Here is a 16,896-nt window from a genome sequence, read left to right on the forward strand (position 1 = left end):
AAAACATCGGTTATTCCTCACTGTTATACCAGTGAAATGTACTAATTCAAACGGAATGGTTAAAATTATCAACAATTTAACTTTTTAATTCAATGTCTGGCGTAATCTTACTGAATTTTTACAAAATTTAAGTGATAAGAATGAGCTAAGACAAATAAGTATACCAACTACAAACGAAAAGACCGTGATTTGATGTTATTTGTTCGCGATAATAAAGACGGACAAAACTGTGTGTCTCTCTGTTTGAAAGTGGCTATATGTTGCTGCCGTTTTATTCCAGATTTTTTTCTCCACTGGAACGTCAAGAGTCACACAAGTGATTATGAATAAAATTAACACTGAACTAATCGATGGATGTCGGCTACTGTGAAATTGGCTTGACTGAGATTTTAGGCTTTTGTTGCGGTAGGGGTAATATTCTTTTGTCTGGGTGAATGTAGTTAAATTCAAGTTCAAAATAAGCCACATCATCTGTTAAGAATGTGTTGCCAATCCTTCGCTTCCATGCATGCTTAAGTTTCTTTGCATGACTACCTTACTCATCCACATGGAAGATTTAACGCGAAGCATCAAACTGAAAAATTGAACGAAGCATTTTAGTACATACACTTTCAAAATTAAGAAAGCTTTCTCCAAAAACTCGCTAGTACTCTACTTTAACTTTTTGGCAACATCACAAACCTTCTGTTGGCTTGAGGTTTTGACGCGGCCAACAAAAAGCGCGCCAAACACCACGCTATCCACCAGCGAACAAGTTAAGTTTGGCGGCACATCGTTTTGACCAATCAGATAGCTTCTGGAACAATCGCCTTTGTTCTATTGTTGTCTTCCGCTTGTTGTGCATGCCCCCAGCAAGAACCACCTGGGAAATCCGCGATGTTTGAAATACCAATCTTGATTCCTTAACAGCGGGTACAGGATATCTCAAGTTTCCCGGGAATTAGCCATACCAAACTGGGTGCTGTAAGCCCAGTCCATGCGGTGCATGATCAACTGCCACTAATTTAAATTTCAAGACCAATAAACTTACCCCCTTTGCTCAGCCATGACCGTGAATTGTGTTAGACGTGGCTGATTTAGTTGCAGACTCGGTGGTACTCAGTGAAGCGAAGTGTTATTGTGAAACAGACTTAATTTTCCGGAATTAAGACAAAAAAATTTTTGAACACCCTGGCTCCTGAAGGTTTACTGCCATAATTGAAATTTTCGACCTTAAGTCACCCACAAAATGACGAATTGGGACTCAGATGCACGGGTGTAAAATTTCCTTGCAAAATGTTTGTTGTGTAAAGGATAGAAAAATCATGTGAGCTGAGAGTTCCATAATAGTAAGCATTTTATTTTTTTGGTTCTATTGCTCTCAAGATTAGGCCAACTTAGCTAAGCGGAATTTGTTTCTTAGTCAGCTACACTCGACAAAGGTGTAACTTTTTATAAAAACTAACACTCGCTTCAACTGAGACCAACAGGTGTCACCAATTGGTTCACATAAGGTGGCACTCTCTACAGAGGCTATCAAAAACTGTATTCTTGCATGCAACTAGACCTAGCTTAACCAGGCGCGATTCATTTGATCGCCTCTAGAATCAAGCAACTCTCTATCATGACTTGGGCCACAGTTTTGTGGGTTTCACGCTCCATGCACGAGAAATTTGCTTTGTTTTTGGTCACCAGCCGAGAGATTTGAGAGCGAATACATTAAAATTACATCGAAACTTTGGTTTCTTTTCAGGATGTCCATTCATGTGTGACTGTGCATTAACAAGCCTCTAAAGGCAATGCAGTTTTACTCTCAATCTCATTTCATAGAACGAACTAGCTATGCCCAAGAGCTGACAACATGGATTGACAAAATGACTGTGTAGAGCAAACATTGTTTTCATGACCTTAGTTTAGTCCAGTGCGCTTGGTACAGGCGCTTGGGAACGGATTCCCCGCGACATTTTCAAGAATTTTTCAAGGAACTTTGATAAGGCAGCATTCGGACGGTGACCTTTCCAAGGTAAGTCTGCCCTTGTCGGTCACTTTGAATTTACATCCTGCAATTGTATTTTCTAAGATTTAATTATTTCAGCGCCGGAATTGTTACTGGCATCGGGCGCGATTTTGAGCGAGCGCATACGAAAAACTTGTGGGTTACAGGTCTTGGTACTTAACATCAGTCATTTAAAACACTTCCGTCAATCCGTTCTAATCTAGCCTAAGTTGTTAAAGAAGCACGTTTCCCATTCTTGAAACAGTGATTCACTTTGACGGGAATAATCTAAAATAATAGCTAAATAAGCGAAGTTGCCATCCTAGTTATAGTGTAAATCGATCTTTTTGATCGGCGCTAAGATGCGAAAACTTTTACAATCAAAACATTGTTAGACTAATAACCTATAGACATCAGAACATTAAAATGTTAAAAAAAAATAGTTTATTCATCTTGAGGGAGATTTTTAGAATTTATGCAGGGCATCTGTGGCTCTTAAAGGTAAATCAAATCAACCTGGAAGGTAGCTATGTTTATTTTTCGAAACCGGGTAATTAATAAATTAGTGTACTCTCGTTCACAGCGTCGTTCAAAATGATTTCTTGTAGATCACGGTCATTGGCGCTTCGTATGGCATTCCTAGACTCACAGTTTAACAAGGCAAGTTTGTCTCAAATCAAGGTAAGCCACACTAGTTCTTCATTCAATTCTGACAGAACTACTCTCTTTTATTTACTTTTAATTTTATGATCGTTTGATCTTGCGTCTTGTACCACCGGGTAAGTTGCTTGTACTGAATTGACGCAAGGTGTCAAAACCAAAATGATCCTTTATTTTATGACAGAGAAAAGCAAGATTTTCTATGGACGAAAAACTACAGCATAGAACAGCACTTTAGACGTCTATTCGTCAAGATGTATTCTTTTACTGGAATATTATACTTTTATTGAATACACATTTGAAATCTTCTACATTTTTCGCGCGCAGAACTTTGAAGGGTTTTTTCATCACCGGAGCACCGTTTTATTGTAAGCATTGTCTAATTCTCTCTACCGTTTCTACCAAATAGGCGAACTTGATTTCAGTGTGTTTTATAATAAATTCTTCTTCGGAACTGCCTCTGGTGTATCGCTATAATAGTGGTATATTTGTTTGTCATTGACGAACAATAAGTACCTACTTTTGTGGGTCAACAGAGCGCGAAACACGGTCAAAATTTCCTGACCTCTTTAATTCGAATTTTCTTCAGGTTGTAACCCAACGTTACCGAAAAATACGGTATTGCTCGAAATTCCAAAAATCATCGCACACCATAAGTTTCAAGATGAGGTAGATGTAATGTCTCGTTAAATGAGAGAAAATGATCCATTGCTTGCTTGAAGTGAATTGTGAATTATTCATATTTAATCTATTCACCTCCACTGAAAGAGTATTAAATTGCTCTACCAACGTCCTCCAGGAACGCCTGTTTGCAGGTTTGTTAGAAATTTAAAAAAAAGTATTTTTAAAATGCAGGATCACATGGGGATAAGATTTTATGACTTTCAATTTGGTTTTAAATGTACCGATGCTGATCAAGTTGGATCGGCGGACCGAGATACTTAATTAAAATGATATAATAGGTCGCCACATTGTCGTTATGGTCGATTCTCGCCATTCAAGGTAGCATTACTGAGGTAGGGACCTATATCGTCCTCCAAGTCATTGAAACGACAAGGGTGATTGAAAATTTCTCGGCTTATTAAATAGTCATGAGTTAAATTGGCCATGCATTGCTTTAACACTTCCGTATCTCGACCAATAAGCAAGCCAAATTAACGTTTGTTTTGACTATTAGTTTCCACATTTGCTTAAAATGCACTTAAAAACCAAGGGTAATTTTAGACCGGCTGTGATTCCAGTAAGAAGTTAGTCTTTTTCTCTCGGTTATCGTGGTTCTGAATTTTGAATGAATGGACCATTCAGATTTAAAGCTCCGAGCAGTATCACACAATGCCCGCTTTTTTTTTCGGCAATGTCAAAAAAAAAACTGTGAATACTCTAACCCTCGATCGGTTTCAACCTTGAGCCGTCATTTTAAGAGGAATAAAACTCCACTGCACGCTTCTATATCGGATTGTCACCTTCGTAGTAATCTAATTTGTTCATTTTCCACTCTACTTGAGCTTCGTGACCCATGTTACTTATGAGGTAATGGTTTGGTTAGGTAGCTTGCTAGGTTTGTAATCCTTAACAGTAGACACCCTTGAACAGCTGCTTCACTTGGCCAGCTTGCTCGCACGACCAAACTACTTAGTTTGTCTAAAATTTCGCTCTGAAACAAGAAACCTAGAAATCAATTTTTTGGAAGAGTAATCACAATTCGCTAGTCAATTACTCCAAAGTAACTCCCAAAGTTTTATATTTCGAGTCGGAACATTTGGGTCAAAGAGGAAGCCAGCAACAAACACTGTGGATAGCCGCTACTTGAAAGTTATTGACCGCCCGGGCCATTACAAGGTATTTACGGGAAAATACTCACAACAATAACAATACTAGGGCTCGGCTATTAACTATTTGCTAAGTTTTTATCTCGCCAGAGTAAAACAGACCAGGTAGGAAACTTTTCAAATAATGAATTGAAGCAATTTTCATTTTACACCGCCACCTAATTAGTAACTTGTCTTTAAGCATGACGTAACCGAAAACCAGGTCGTTCTGGTTCGTAAAAAAACTTACATCTTAGATTTTGGAATTCATGAACAATTTCGCACTGGAGGACAAAAAAGGGCACATTTCTCTCTGTTGCAAGTGATTTTCAGGCGTTCACGATTAATCTCTCATCTTTCTGACTACAAACTAATGTTTCAAGTTTTGAAGTCAGTTTAGTTCTTGCTTCATTTGGTTGCTACATTACATATAGAGTGATAGAGCTGCGTTCACGTCTTTTTTCGTACCAAAAACAAATACTTTTTTTTAGTAAACAGTTACTTCAAACTCTAGGAAAGAAAACTTCATCGTTAAATAAAATTATTGCAACATTTTGAAGAGTTCACCAGAAGTTTAACATAACTGGCCCGCGAGTCTTCGTTTCCTGCACGTCTCTTCATAGTCATTTTCCTTGCCAACCGTTATGTTTATGCAAACGAAAACAGCTCTCTAGAACAGTCAAGCTAGAGGGAAAATTATTTAATATCTTCCATTTGCACTAATTACACGCTATTTAAGCCATGTATAATGATCCTCTCTAATTACAAAACTGAAACCACAAATTATTAATTCAAGGATATGACTTCACCTACTGACCGATAAAAGTATTTCTTGACCAAGCTGGCTTGAGTTGAAGTTGCGGAAATTTCGTTAACATTTCCTCGCTCAGCCGACACGCAAAATTTTCGTCTTAATTATTACGTTTCTCGGTGGCTGAACTGACCAAAACTTTAGTCCGAAGCAATGGTTTAATTAGCCAGTTCTAAATCACTTTTCATGAAGGACATTCAAAACCAGCCATTGGAAACTAGGGGCGGGGCATTCCATTTGTCATAACTGGCCGGTGAGACCGGACACTCTGTATGTAACTCTAACGCCTCATTTGAAGGGATGGTGATGCAAAATCTTGACAAACAATCACTCCGAAAATGGTACGCGATATTTTGAAGAAATTGGAAGGACTGGCATAAAGTTTATCCTTCAAATTGGTACATACCGTTTACAAACTGACTGAACTGGTCAGCCAGTTTTGGCAAATAAAAGCGCCCTATAGCTAGGAAACCACAATGGTGCAACCACAATTACTCTGCAAAATTGAGTAGAACATCAGTTCCGTAGCCAACGATTCACGGAGTGCTGACACAACCTTAAATGCATATATAACAGTACTTAGTGAAATATAAAACTACTGGATTAAAAGAACGGTTTCTGGTGACACAAAAAGGTTTTCCATTATCGCCAAACGAATCCTTCTACAAGTAGGAAACGAGCTAATACGCTAGTAATAAGCAACCAATCAAGGCACGCCTTTACTCATATTTAACAACTGTCTATAACACACTCTGATAAGCCATTTAATATTTAAATATTTTATATTTTACAAGCGCGCGTCGGATATGAGATGATAGATAGCCAACGGGGCTTGTAGCGCGAGAGGAATAATTATTTTAAGAAAAAAAATAAAAATATATAGCTAGATCTTGCTGATTTCAGTTTGCAAGAAAATCCAGAAGAAGATTTATGAAGATTTATGCGCGCTATTTCTCGGACATGGTATAATGGCTGATATTGCTAGCCGCTCAGCCAATCAAAACTCTGAAATTGTATTATCCAACGATGTAGATTTTAATAATCTCGATTGCTTTATTTAGCATGACTTTAAAACCCGTAGATCAGGTTACCTAGAATGAATTAAATGAATATCACCCTTGTTAAGCGGAAAATAAGATGAAAAAAGAATCACGATTTTGTAGATTTTATATTTCAGTGCGCTTAACAAGGTGGCATTTACCTTTTTATGCGATGTTTTGTCATTTTTTTGTTTCAGATTTTTTTAAACTATGAACTGTGTTTGTTGAACATTCATAATGTCACCTAACATTTTCTGTGACAAGAACGAAAAAATATATTTTTTACCAACGTTTTTATCTTATACCATCAATTGAAATACAGTTGTATGCGCAACCTCAACTTCACCACGCGATCAGTTTACATAGTTTGTTTTACTGCATTACACAAATCTTAAATTTGCTTTACTGATAAGGCAACTGATTCGTAGCCAAGGAGTTGGTGCGTATGTAAGTCTGAAGTAAATCGAAATGAAAACGCAACTCAATGACAAATTAAACTGAGAGATCAGAAAAAGGAAAACAGCTTTTAAACAATAGGTACTCGTTCATAGGTAGCTAGGAACAAACCGATTCACACGTAAACAGCAACTCGAAGATTTGAATCGAATCTCAAAGATTTTAATCAAGGCTACAAAACTACGAATCAGTTTGAATGAAAAAAAATCAATTACAGAGAAGAATCTAAAATTTATTTCAAGATTCCATCTTTTCACAGAAATTTCTGAGATTTTAATCGAACAACAGAAAAACCCTTAGGGTCAGTTATTAAAAGAAAGTTTAAACGGTGTTTAACAAAACCAATTTTGTCAACAATCACCTCTAGACATTGCCTACTGCCCCCGGCAGCTGGCAATGGCCGTTTTTATACTAGAGGACGCATTATCCGTCTGGACGAACTTGGGCAAACATTTGTCGTTCGTCTGGTTATTCGTCTCTAGTATAAAGACGGGCACAAGACGCATTATCCGTCTGGACGAATTAACGTCCGTTATTCGTCTTGAGCGACGCACAGCGGAAAATAGTTTGTCCAGACGGATAATGCGTCTTGTGCCCGTCTTTATAATAGAGACGAATAACCAGGACTAGCAACAAATGTTTGCCCAAGTTCGTCCAGACGGATAATGCGTCCTCTAGTATGTCTAGATGTGATTGTTGACTAGCATCCCCGACTAGAAAACTATGTATCTACTTTAAAAAGATAAAACACTTATGAAAGATTTCGAGGCCTACTGCTTGTCTTAAGCCGGGGCCTATGTTAGACTCTGTTTAAATATCTGGCCCTCGATTTCTTAATTTTGATGATTCGATTCAAATTTTCGAGTTTTGATACAAATCTTCAAGTTGCCGTTACTGCTGTGCGACATAGATTTACTCAGTAAGTAGATCACCAGGCTTTTCATCTCTGGACAGAACATCATTATCATTATTAAAGGTACAATTGGCACGCAGTAAGGGTGGTTTGCCATCTTATGCGAATTCAAATCCATGCAAGTGAACAGTAACACTGAAAGGTCAGTGAAAGTCAAAATAAGATAGCATATTTAGAGATATATGATTCTAGACTGTCAGTTTGTCTTTATTCAACTTTGCAAGACGCAGTGGTCACAAATACACAAACTGTGGACAGTATCTCAAGGAACTGAAGCTGACCATTTTTACAGCTTCAAGAAACGTACAAGTCTCCATCGATCGGAGATCAAATGAATTAATTTAAATTTTGACGATCGGTGAGTTAAAAACAAGGAAACTAACAGTACTTGCGAAGTTTAAGAAACAACTCACATAATTACCTAATTTTTTGACTCGCCTTGACCCGAAAAGTAAAGATGACAACCTGTTAAAACACCCCAGGCCGTTTCGCGGCATCTCAACCCCTTGAGTCTTGGCCCCTTATTACTAAGAATCATTTGACTAGTTCCTTCGTGCTTTTGAGTCTTTTGAGCAAATATTAATCCCACAGATCGAGGGTGACCATTCAATTGAAGGCTACGGAGCAGTTCTCTAATTAGGCGCTGCGTTTCGTCTTTATATTTCAGATGGCCATTCCTGTTTCGATATGTAGCTAATGAGTTCTTGGGAGCAAGGGAATTTAAGTCGCGCACTAAAATAAAGTGTTCGAATTTTCGAAATTTTTGTGACGTTTCCCGGCATGTGGTAAGCGGCGTTCCCAAAAACACATAAATAAAACCTGCTGGTGGTTTCCTTATATGGAAAACAGTAAATAGTAGGGTTCAAGTCTGTATCGACTGGTGGCAAAAGCACTGTACATGGATTCGACTGATCAATCGCGAATATGACCGCAGGCAATTTTTAAGCTGATTAACATATCTAGAGTGTTTTCAAGCCTGCCGTTTTCAATATGAGAGGAGGAAAATTATGTCTCGGCTAAGGTAATGATTAATCAATGCCGTGCTCTTTTTAGTCTTAAAAAGAACAGGCCCTTGTGAAATATTTTATTTGACGGAATTACTGCTATTGTCTTAGAATACCATCAGAGAACTAAGTGGCAGAGTGGCTGGCTGGAGTTGCGAGTCAATGATGCCCCACAGAGGTAAGTTTAGTTAAAATTCAAAAATTTTATTCTTGTTCCCTTATTTACAGTGCGAGGAAAAACCTTCCCTTTTTGAAGCCGCTTGCCTTAGCTGCTTGCCAACTGATTTATTAATTTGCTAAATTCCTTCACTGGTCATGCACGCATTTCATGGTTGTACAAGCCATTAGGATATATTCACATTATGTCTCAAACCTTCTACGAAAAAATCCAGGAAAATAAGGTTTCGTTATTATTGGTTGAAATGTTCGGGAAAGTTCGTCCAAGAAAATCCCAGCTTCATCAAAATATGATATAGTTTCTCGGCCGAACAATACAATGGAATATTTAATTGCCTAAATATCAGGTAATGTTTGGATTTCGCGTATCTAATTTAGATTTACAAGCCAGATTTTTCCCGTTTCCCCTTGTTTGACAAATCAAAGTTTAGTCTAAAGATATTAAGAGAGAAATGTTTTAAATTTGATTTTCAAATGCATTTGATTTTGTCCTGCTATATATAACAAAAATTAACTTTGTTTTGAATAAGCGAAATAAAGGTTTTGTTACAGTGATATTGCTACCGAGAAATAACTATATCAAAAGTTGCCATGAAATTTTCTTTAAACATTTCAACTAAATGTCCATTACAAAATCAGATTTTCATTTTCCCTGAGCCCGAGCAGCAAAAGTCAAACTCTCTAAAGATAGAAAACATTTTGAAATGTTTTGCTGAATAAAGAAGTTTTCCTTCAGTAGCAAGCATCACACTAACCGAGTGCATGTGTTATGTTAAAACACCTATTTAATTTCATTTCTTTTTGAGATCTAAATCATCTTCTTTTAGTTCTTTTCTTTCCGTTTTTGTTGTCATCGTTTATCAGTTAAACTGTTTGAATTAAATTATGTTAATTAGCCACGCGGACCAAATCGGACTGCTTTCGCTAGCTCTAATTTCGTCCGAAACAGTCTGACTTGAGAACTTCAATCGGACAAAAAGGACTGTTTTAAAATTACATCGTATTATACGAATATTAATCAAAGTTTGATCGTTTATAAGTTGGTACGATTTAAAGAAAGTTTCATGTTACATAAGCAATTTAGTTTCTATGAGAAATGTTCTTAAGTTGATTACCCGTGGTTATTATATGGAATTCATACTTCCTACAAACGGCTGAAAAAGGATTACGATCTATTTCAAAGGACATGAAGGCAACAACTAAAAGCTGGGTTAATCTTTAAATATATCACATTTTAAAAAGACATTAGCTGTATTAATTGAAAATACGCGAATCATATGATTGGCTCAATTATTATTGACTAACTATTCGTGTTGATAAATAATACAGTCGCATCGCTTCGAAAGAAACTTTTAATAATCCGTTGGTTTTTTGACACTTTCTTATTAGACTTCAAGATTGAAACCTAAAATGGTAAAACTTCATGTTCGCGTTTTCTTATATCTCAAGTCACGCCTTGAATTAACGACTTCTCTTTTAAATTAGGACCCGGTGGAGTCAACCAACTTGGAGGTGTATTTGTCAATGGCCGACCATTGCCCGATTACATGCGACACCGAATTGTTGAGTTGGCACACTGCGGTGTCCGACCCTCGGAAATCTCTCGGCAACTGCTCGTGTCTCACGGCTGTGTCAGCAAAATTCTCGGCAGATATTACGAGACAGGTTCGGTAAGACCCGGAGCAATCGGTGGAAGCAAGCCCAAAGTCGCCACACCGCGCGTGGTGTCAAAGATTCTTGCGTACAAAGAGGATAACCCTTGTATATTTGCGTGGGAAATAAGGAATAACCTGCTGAGTGACGGCGTCTGTGACAAGAGTAACGTGCCAAGTGTAAGCTCCATTAACAGGATTCTGCGCAATGCAGCGGCGGAGAAAGAACAGCGCGTAGCACACGAGAAGGCGAAACAACACGCACAGCATCTTCAACAGCAGATCCCTAATACGCCTCAGTTGAATGGGTTTCAAGCACAAATTGGATTTGCTATTCCACCTAACGCACAGACAGCACTACCAACCACGCTTCAAACACTTCAGCAACAACTGCCCACTCCTCAGGCTGTACCGCAGGCTCCAACACCTGTGGAGAAGCCCGCGCATGCTCAGGAGGTGATACAGAACGTGGATAAGCCAGAAAATGAACATCGTGGAACACCTCATAACGGTAAGATGATCGAAATGTTATAGTATTGTCAAAATTTTTATCCTTTCCCAGCCTAAATAAAAATGAACTTGTTGAAATCTGAAAAACTTGTTGAATCCATAGTGATTTCAGTTATCTAGAGCTTTCGTTGACACGGACTGAATATCACATTTTTTTTTTGTACCGAAATAGTTAATGAGAGGTTCTTGTCCTGTTTTATAGAAGAGAGTCAGGTCGTGGAACTTTCCACTCCACTACCGTAAGGATCGATGAACAGCAATTGTGAGATATCGCTCAGCAACTTTCTACCATATAATTTGTTTTCTGAAACAAAATTTGCAAAAAAAAAAAAATAATAATATGTGGCCCAAAAGGCTCCCAAAGAACATTTCATCACTAAATGTTCTTTTAATAAGCACTTAGTCAGTATCTCTCTTCATATTGTTGTCATTTTATTTCCCTTTCTTTGTAGTTCTTGGATGAAAAGTATATAAACTATTGGGTCACTATTAAAGTTTTCAGTACTTTATCCTCATTGTCCCACCAACATTATCATGCTATGATCGGAAGAAAGAAAATTTAGGGTCACATCTTTCTAAGCTAACTCCCTATTCCCTAGTACATTGTGGTAGCTTCCCAAACCTGATGTAAATATTTTTTCACCGCTGCCATCAAACTATGTAAAGAAAACGGCTGTAGAAAACTGCTTAGCTTATGATAATGGAGGTTTAGGTTTTGTTATGTTGTTGTTGTTGTTGTTTTCCTGTGGTATTTTTTTTCCTGTAAGCGCCTCTCTCGTCTGTAAGTATTTTGTTGTATGTGTCGACTTATTGTAGTTAATATTAGTTTTGCCTGATGTAGCTGGTACAGTTGCCAAAGAAATGTGTGATTGGGAATAAGCCCCCATCTGTAATCAACTTCGTAAACGCCTTTCATTGTACCTTAAATTAAATAAGCTCCCAGCCTGATTAGGATGTTTACGTTTTAAAATTATTCCTTGTGAAATTGCTCAACTCTTACCAGGCACAAACCACAATGGAGAACCTGAAACCGAAGCCAAACAGAATGGCCACACGGAAGGCGAGAACGGGACATTAAATGAAGACAGAAAGCGCAAACACGATGACACACCAATTAACGGAGAACATAGTGGCGATGATATAAAGAAGGAAAGTAATGGTAAAACAGATGTGAATGGAAACGAAGGACCTGACGCCAAGAAGAAGAAGCTTGGATATATCGAAAACGGCCACAAGAATGAAATGGTAACAAAAAAAAAATAAATAAAGCAGCACAATTTTAGAAGTTATATGGTTGCACATACATTCGCCTTTGTGGCCATACCTCGGAGTTGTGTAGTATGACCCTTCCAGTATAAATCGTTCATCATTCGCCTTGGTCTTAGTGTCAATGTCGAACCTACTAGGCTCAGTTAGTGCAAATGCCAAATCGGGCTGGTTCTATCAGTGCCAAGTCAGAATCTTTCTAGCTCAATCGGTGGCAATACCCAATCCGATTGGCTTGATTGGTGTTAATGCCGAGTCTGATTGGTTCAGTCAGTTTCAATGTCGAATCGTATTGGTTCAACCGGTGCCCATGCTGGATCTGATTGTGTCATTCTGTGTCAATGCCAAATTAATCTGAATGACTCGGTCTGATTGGCTCGATTAGTTCTAATGTCGAATCTGATTGGTTCAGTTGGTACCAATGCCGACTCTTATTGGCTCAAGCGGTGCCCAATCTGAGTGCCCTAATCACTACCAGTGCTCAATTTGATTGCCTTAATCGGTGCTAATGCGATGCCACTGCGCATTATGATCAGCTGAATTGCCAGCAAAGCCCAATATGGTAACTAAATTAGAGCCAATGCTGAATTTAATTGTCTCAAGCGGTACGAATGTCAATTATGTATGATAAGCTCAATCGACACCAATTTGACTTGATTTACTCAATTGGTACCAAAGTCCAGTGTAATTGGCTAAATTGGTGCAATTCTGAATCTGATTAACTCAATCGGTTCCATTGCCCAATCTGACTCGCTCATGGTCCAATGGATACTCACTCGTAGAAAACTCAGTTTCGAAGCCTAACTGTTAAATAGTAAGAGTCTTCTAGTAGGCAGATTCCTAGATAGTTTATTTGCTAATTTGATGATCTTTCACCGATAACAAGACAAAATTTTAGTTCAGGATTAGGCTATCTCTAATAATCCCTGAAAATGGGATTTCTTGTAATCTCTCCTTCCCTTTCAAAGCGTGGTAATTAATATTTAATATTTGTATGGCGCAAATTAGCATGTGCATATGATCAAATGTAATAAAAATCAATGAATACGTTTTGCACCAGACCTCCTTTACTTTAGACAGGAAAAGATTTTGATACATGATTATAGCAACCCAATCATTTGTATGAACATGCATACCACTGGGTAGCGTTCTAAACTGATGTGATGAAGAAATTCTTGAATTATCATTTGCAGGTACATTCCTCGTTTATTGTTGATATTTATTTTTTTTTCTTCTAGCCCGTGTACACTCGTGTTTCTCCAACATGGATCAAGTACAATCCTGTGATTCCTAGTGGATTTGCCATCGCAAGCAGTCTAAACGGCTTGAACGCAATCGCTGGTGATCTTAATGGTTTGAATGTCAATGTGAACGGAATGGGTGGCCTAAATGGCGTCAACGGATTGGGAGGAGTCGGAGCGGTTAATGGATTAAATGGCATCGCGCAGATGAACGCCGTTAATGGAATGAATGGAATAAATGGAATGGGAAATGGATTGGGCAATGGAATGGGGATTATGAATGGGAACAGCCCCATCAATGGAATAAATGGAATTGCTGGTATCAGCACCATCAATGGTATTAACACGTTAAGTAACATCAGCTGTCATAACGTGAACGGGATGAACGCGATCAACGGTATGCATTCAATGAATGGTCTGAACGGACACAGTAACGGAGGATTGGCACATCCAGGGATGGAACAGGACCGCTCACTAAGCCACGGACAAAATGGAATCAACGGTCACACAGAAAACCTTCACTGGTCGCCACCATATCCAATGGTGTGCTTACCAGATTCAAACAATACCAATGGAATGACTCAAACCAATGGAATAAACAAACAGGATTCATTTCCACCCCAGATTGCTTTCCAGATTACTAACACACCTCGACCGGACCTTCAGAATAATTCTGCCAACTCTACTACCGTCTGTACATCGGTTTTCGCACCAATCACCACAGCAACCCCGAGAAACCCCTCCCTTACCATGGCAAACCCGCTAACCAATGGTCTTCAGGCTATGCAATTTTCTCGGCCAATGGCGACCGAGTTTACTCAGCCAATCATGAAGATCATGGCACCGGCCACTTTTCTGCCGCTAAGACCGTCGGGAATGGCTTCCCTTGATACTATTACACATGGATAAGAAATTCAATTTGTGAAGGTTGGTTTCAAGAAGAAAAGCAGATGCGCTTACTGCACTGTGACTATAAACAGTCTAGTCGCAATGTACAGTAAACTCCATGCTTCCCATTTACACATTCATCCATTGCTTACTCTAGCTTGGCCATTTTAAATTCAAGTACCCAAGATGTTTTATGAAACATTACGAGAATGAAAAAGTTCTTTGTCAAGCAACAAAGATCAAGAAAAATTCAATCGCATTATGACGATTTAAGCCTTTAAACGTTATTATTTACCCCATTTACTTTATTCTTTTTTCGTGCTAGCTTCGTAAGATGCATATGAGGTAAGTAGTCTTCGTCAGATGCACCCATTTATGCTAAATAAATGTTAATGCACAGTTTCACAATCGATTATGATATAATTCGAGTAAAGTTTCTTATCATGGACAAACATATAAAAGGTTGTCGCATGACCAGTTAAGGTAATAACGAGGACCTCGATCTTTTTAATCACGCTGTAAGCGCTACCGACAATTCTATATGATCGCTATTAAATTAAGGAAAATATATTTACCGAACAATGGATTTCGGTCTCCCCGGAAAATCCCTTGGGAGTGCAGACAATTAAGAAAAGTAACCCGAAATTATATTTTATTAAGTAGAACATTTGTTGGACATCAAAGTAATAAGGAACATTAAAGAAAAAAATTAAGTGCCATGATGATTCAACCCCAAAACATTAATATTCCTTTATTACTATGCATGTAAAAACACATTTCACATAATCGTGACGTAAACGTTTTTTCTAGGTCGTGATTGGTGGTTGCTTGGGAACAACATAGCTTTCTCACCGCGCCATTATTTTTACAGAATACTCATCATACGTCCTACAAAACGCACCTCCAGTAAAACTTAGAAAGTATTAAAAGCTTGCAACATTCGAACTAATTTAACCAAAACAGTAAGCATATTGTAGTCATTAACGTAGCACAAGGTTACCTTGCTTTTTCAAAGAAAAGTTTTAATTAGCTCTCCTCTGATTAGCTTATGAAATGCCAGAGATCACGTGATAGGAAAAGGCTAATCACAGGAAAGCTCATTTGTGTAGAAATTGATGACGCAGTCGGATTCGAAGCGGAGTTTCTGCTCGTTTCATCTTCGATACTCATGTACAGCTACCTCAGGTTGAGTGGAAAAAAACCTGATAATTGTCGATCTTGCAGCAGAACATAGACAGGCCACTTTAATGGCAAAAATAAGATAAAGAATTGACGCAAAATTTCTGCAGCTCTCAAAGACCGTCTACAGCGATTCGCTACATATTGTGGTAGCGTTCATCACTCGTTGCAAAGACTTCTTTGATTAACACTTGAGTAATCCACTCCTCCTGACATGTTTGTAGAAACGCACGCAAACCTTTCTTACAATTAGATTAACATACAGCCCAACCACAGCGTCATGCTAGGCATGCCGGGTAATTGGCGGCAAGCCCGCTAGGGAACTGGACAGAGAATGTAAAAAGTGTTTATCAACAGAGAATATATTTTTCCATATCATATTATATACCCTTCTTAATTTAATGTTCTTATAGAACGTTAATCTAAATAATTACGTCATTGGCTTCCTTATTTGTTAATATACATTTATTAAAAAATCTAAAAGTTTTGAACTTTCTCCAGGGTTCTTTTCCCCCCAAGATAGTGAAGTAAAGTTAAGTGCGTCAAACTTCTTCAAATCTCCCTCCGCAATTGAACGAAATAGAAACGACCAGATTCCTAATTTACCAGGAGGGTGGGTTCTCAACATTGAAATATTCATGGAAATGTTTAGCCAATAGCCTATTTCACTGTTCTGTGCCTGGTGACCTGGCCTTTGAGTGAACGCGAGCTGCAGTTGACTGTTTTGACCCAAACCTCATTGCTTTTCTAATGAAAATGTTCCTACGCTATTAGTTCGTGTTTAAATATGAAGAGTACTGAGGTTTGTGTCAAAACTGAGTCAACTCCAGCCTCGTTTCCACTTAAAGGCCAGGTCACGAAGCACATAACTGTAAAATGCGACAACAGCATTGAATTTTGAGGAAAGTTCAAGAACTTTTTTGTATTTACTCATTATTTATTATTCTTGGCGTTAACTCTAGTTTGAGAAATAAAACAAACGCAGTTTTAATGTTTAAATAGTGCAGCCTAGTTGGTTGCGTAATCTTTAAGACGAAATGTGTAAAGATCATTGAAGGAGAATACGAATTAAAAATGTTAAAACACTTATCAGCAGTCTTGATTACGCATGACCCAGAGATTTCTGGTTCCCCTTCAACACACATGCGCAGGACACCCGCGCCTCCATCCCCAGGGAACAGCACACCAAAAAAACCACTTCAATGAGAATTGACGATTTCGTCCACGGTTGAAACGTTATGACCACATTGTAGTGTCCCACATTCACTCCTGAAAGTCTGGGGAAACGAGACTTACCAGGCTATTCAGGTATTGTT

The 16,896-nt window shown here is 38.3% G+C and overlaps 1 protein-coding gene across 3 annotated transcripts; it reads left to right on the forward strand.

Annotated features, from left to right (window-relative positions):
- Nucleotides 1-1,762: 1,762 nt before the first annotated feature.
- Nucleotides 1,763-16,669, forward strand: LOC146450677 (uncharacterized). Of its 3 annotated transcripts, XM_085100106.1 has the most exons (6): nucleotides 1,763-2,002; nucleotides 2,584-2,656; nucleotides 8,779-8,845; nucleotides 10,330-11,007; nucleotides 12,010-12,251; nucleotides 13,511-16,669. In XM_085100106.1, the coding sequence occupies exons 2-6, from the start codon at nucleotides 2,606-2,608 to the stop codon at nucleotides 14,420-14,422; spliced, it is 1,950 nt and encodes a 649-aa protein (XP_084956232.1). In that variant the 5' UTR covers nucleotides 1,763-2,002; nucleotides 2,584-2,605; the 3' UTR covers nucleotides 14,423-16,669. The 3 variants fall into 3 exon arrangements, with proteins under 3 accessions (XP_084956232.1, XP_084956234.1, XP_084956233.1); XM_085100108.1 differs by lacking the exons at nucleotides 1,763-2,002; nucleotides 2,584-2,656 and adding an exon at nucleotides 4,252-4,474; XM_085100107.1 differs by lacking the exons at nucleotides 1,763-2,002; nucleotides 2,584-2,656 and adding an exon at nucleotides 8,551-8,684.
- Nucleotides 16,670-16,896: the final 227 nt, after the last annotated feature.

This window comes from Pavona decussata, unplaced genomic scaffold (genome assembly GCF_977016875.1).
Source record: "Pavona decussata unplaced genomic scaffold, jaPavDecu1.1 SCAFFOLD_433, whole genome shotgun sequence".
Classification (NCBI taxonomy): Eukaryota; Metazoa; Cnidaria; class Anthozoa; order Scleractinia; family Agariciidae; genus Pavona; species Pavona decussata.

Excerpts from the sequence above, each read along its gene's own strand:
- LOC146450677 (XM_085100106.1), top strand. The coding sequence starts at position 2,606 with ATGGCATTCCTAGACTCACAGTTTAACAAGGCAAGTTTGTCTCAAATC. Across the intron at positions 8,846-10,329 it reads GTCAATGATGCCCCACAGAG|GACCCGGTGGAGTCAACCAA; the intron begins GTAAGTTTAGTT and ends CTTTTAAATTAG. Across the intron at positions 12,252-13,510 it reads ACGGCCACAAGAATGAAATG|CCCGTGTACACTCGTGTTTC; the intron begins GTAACAAAAAAA and ends TTTTTCTTCTAG.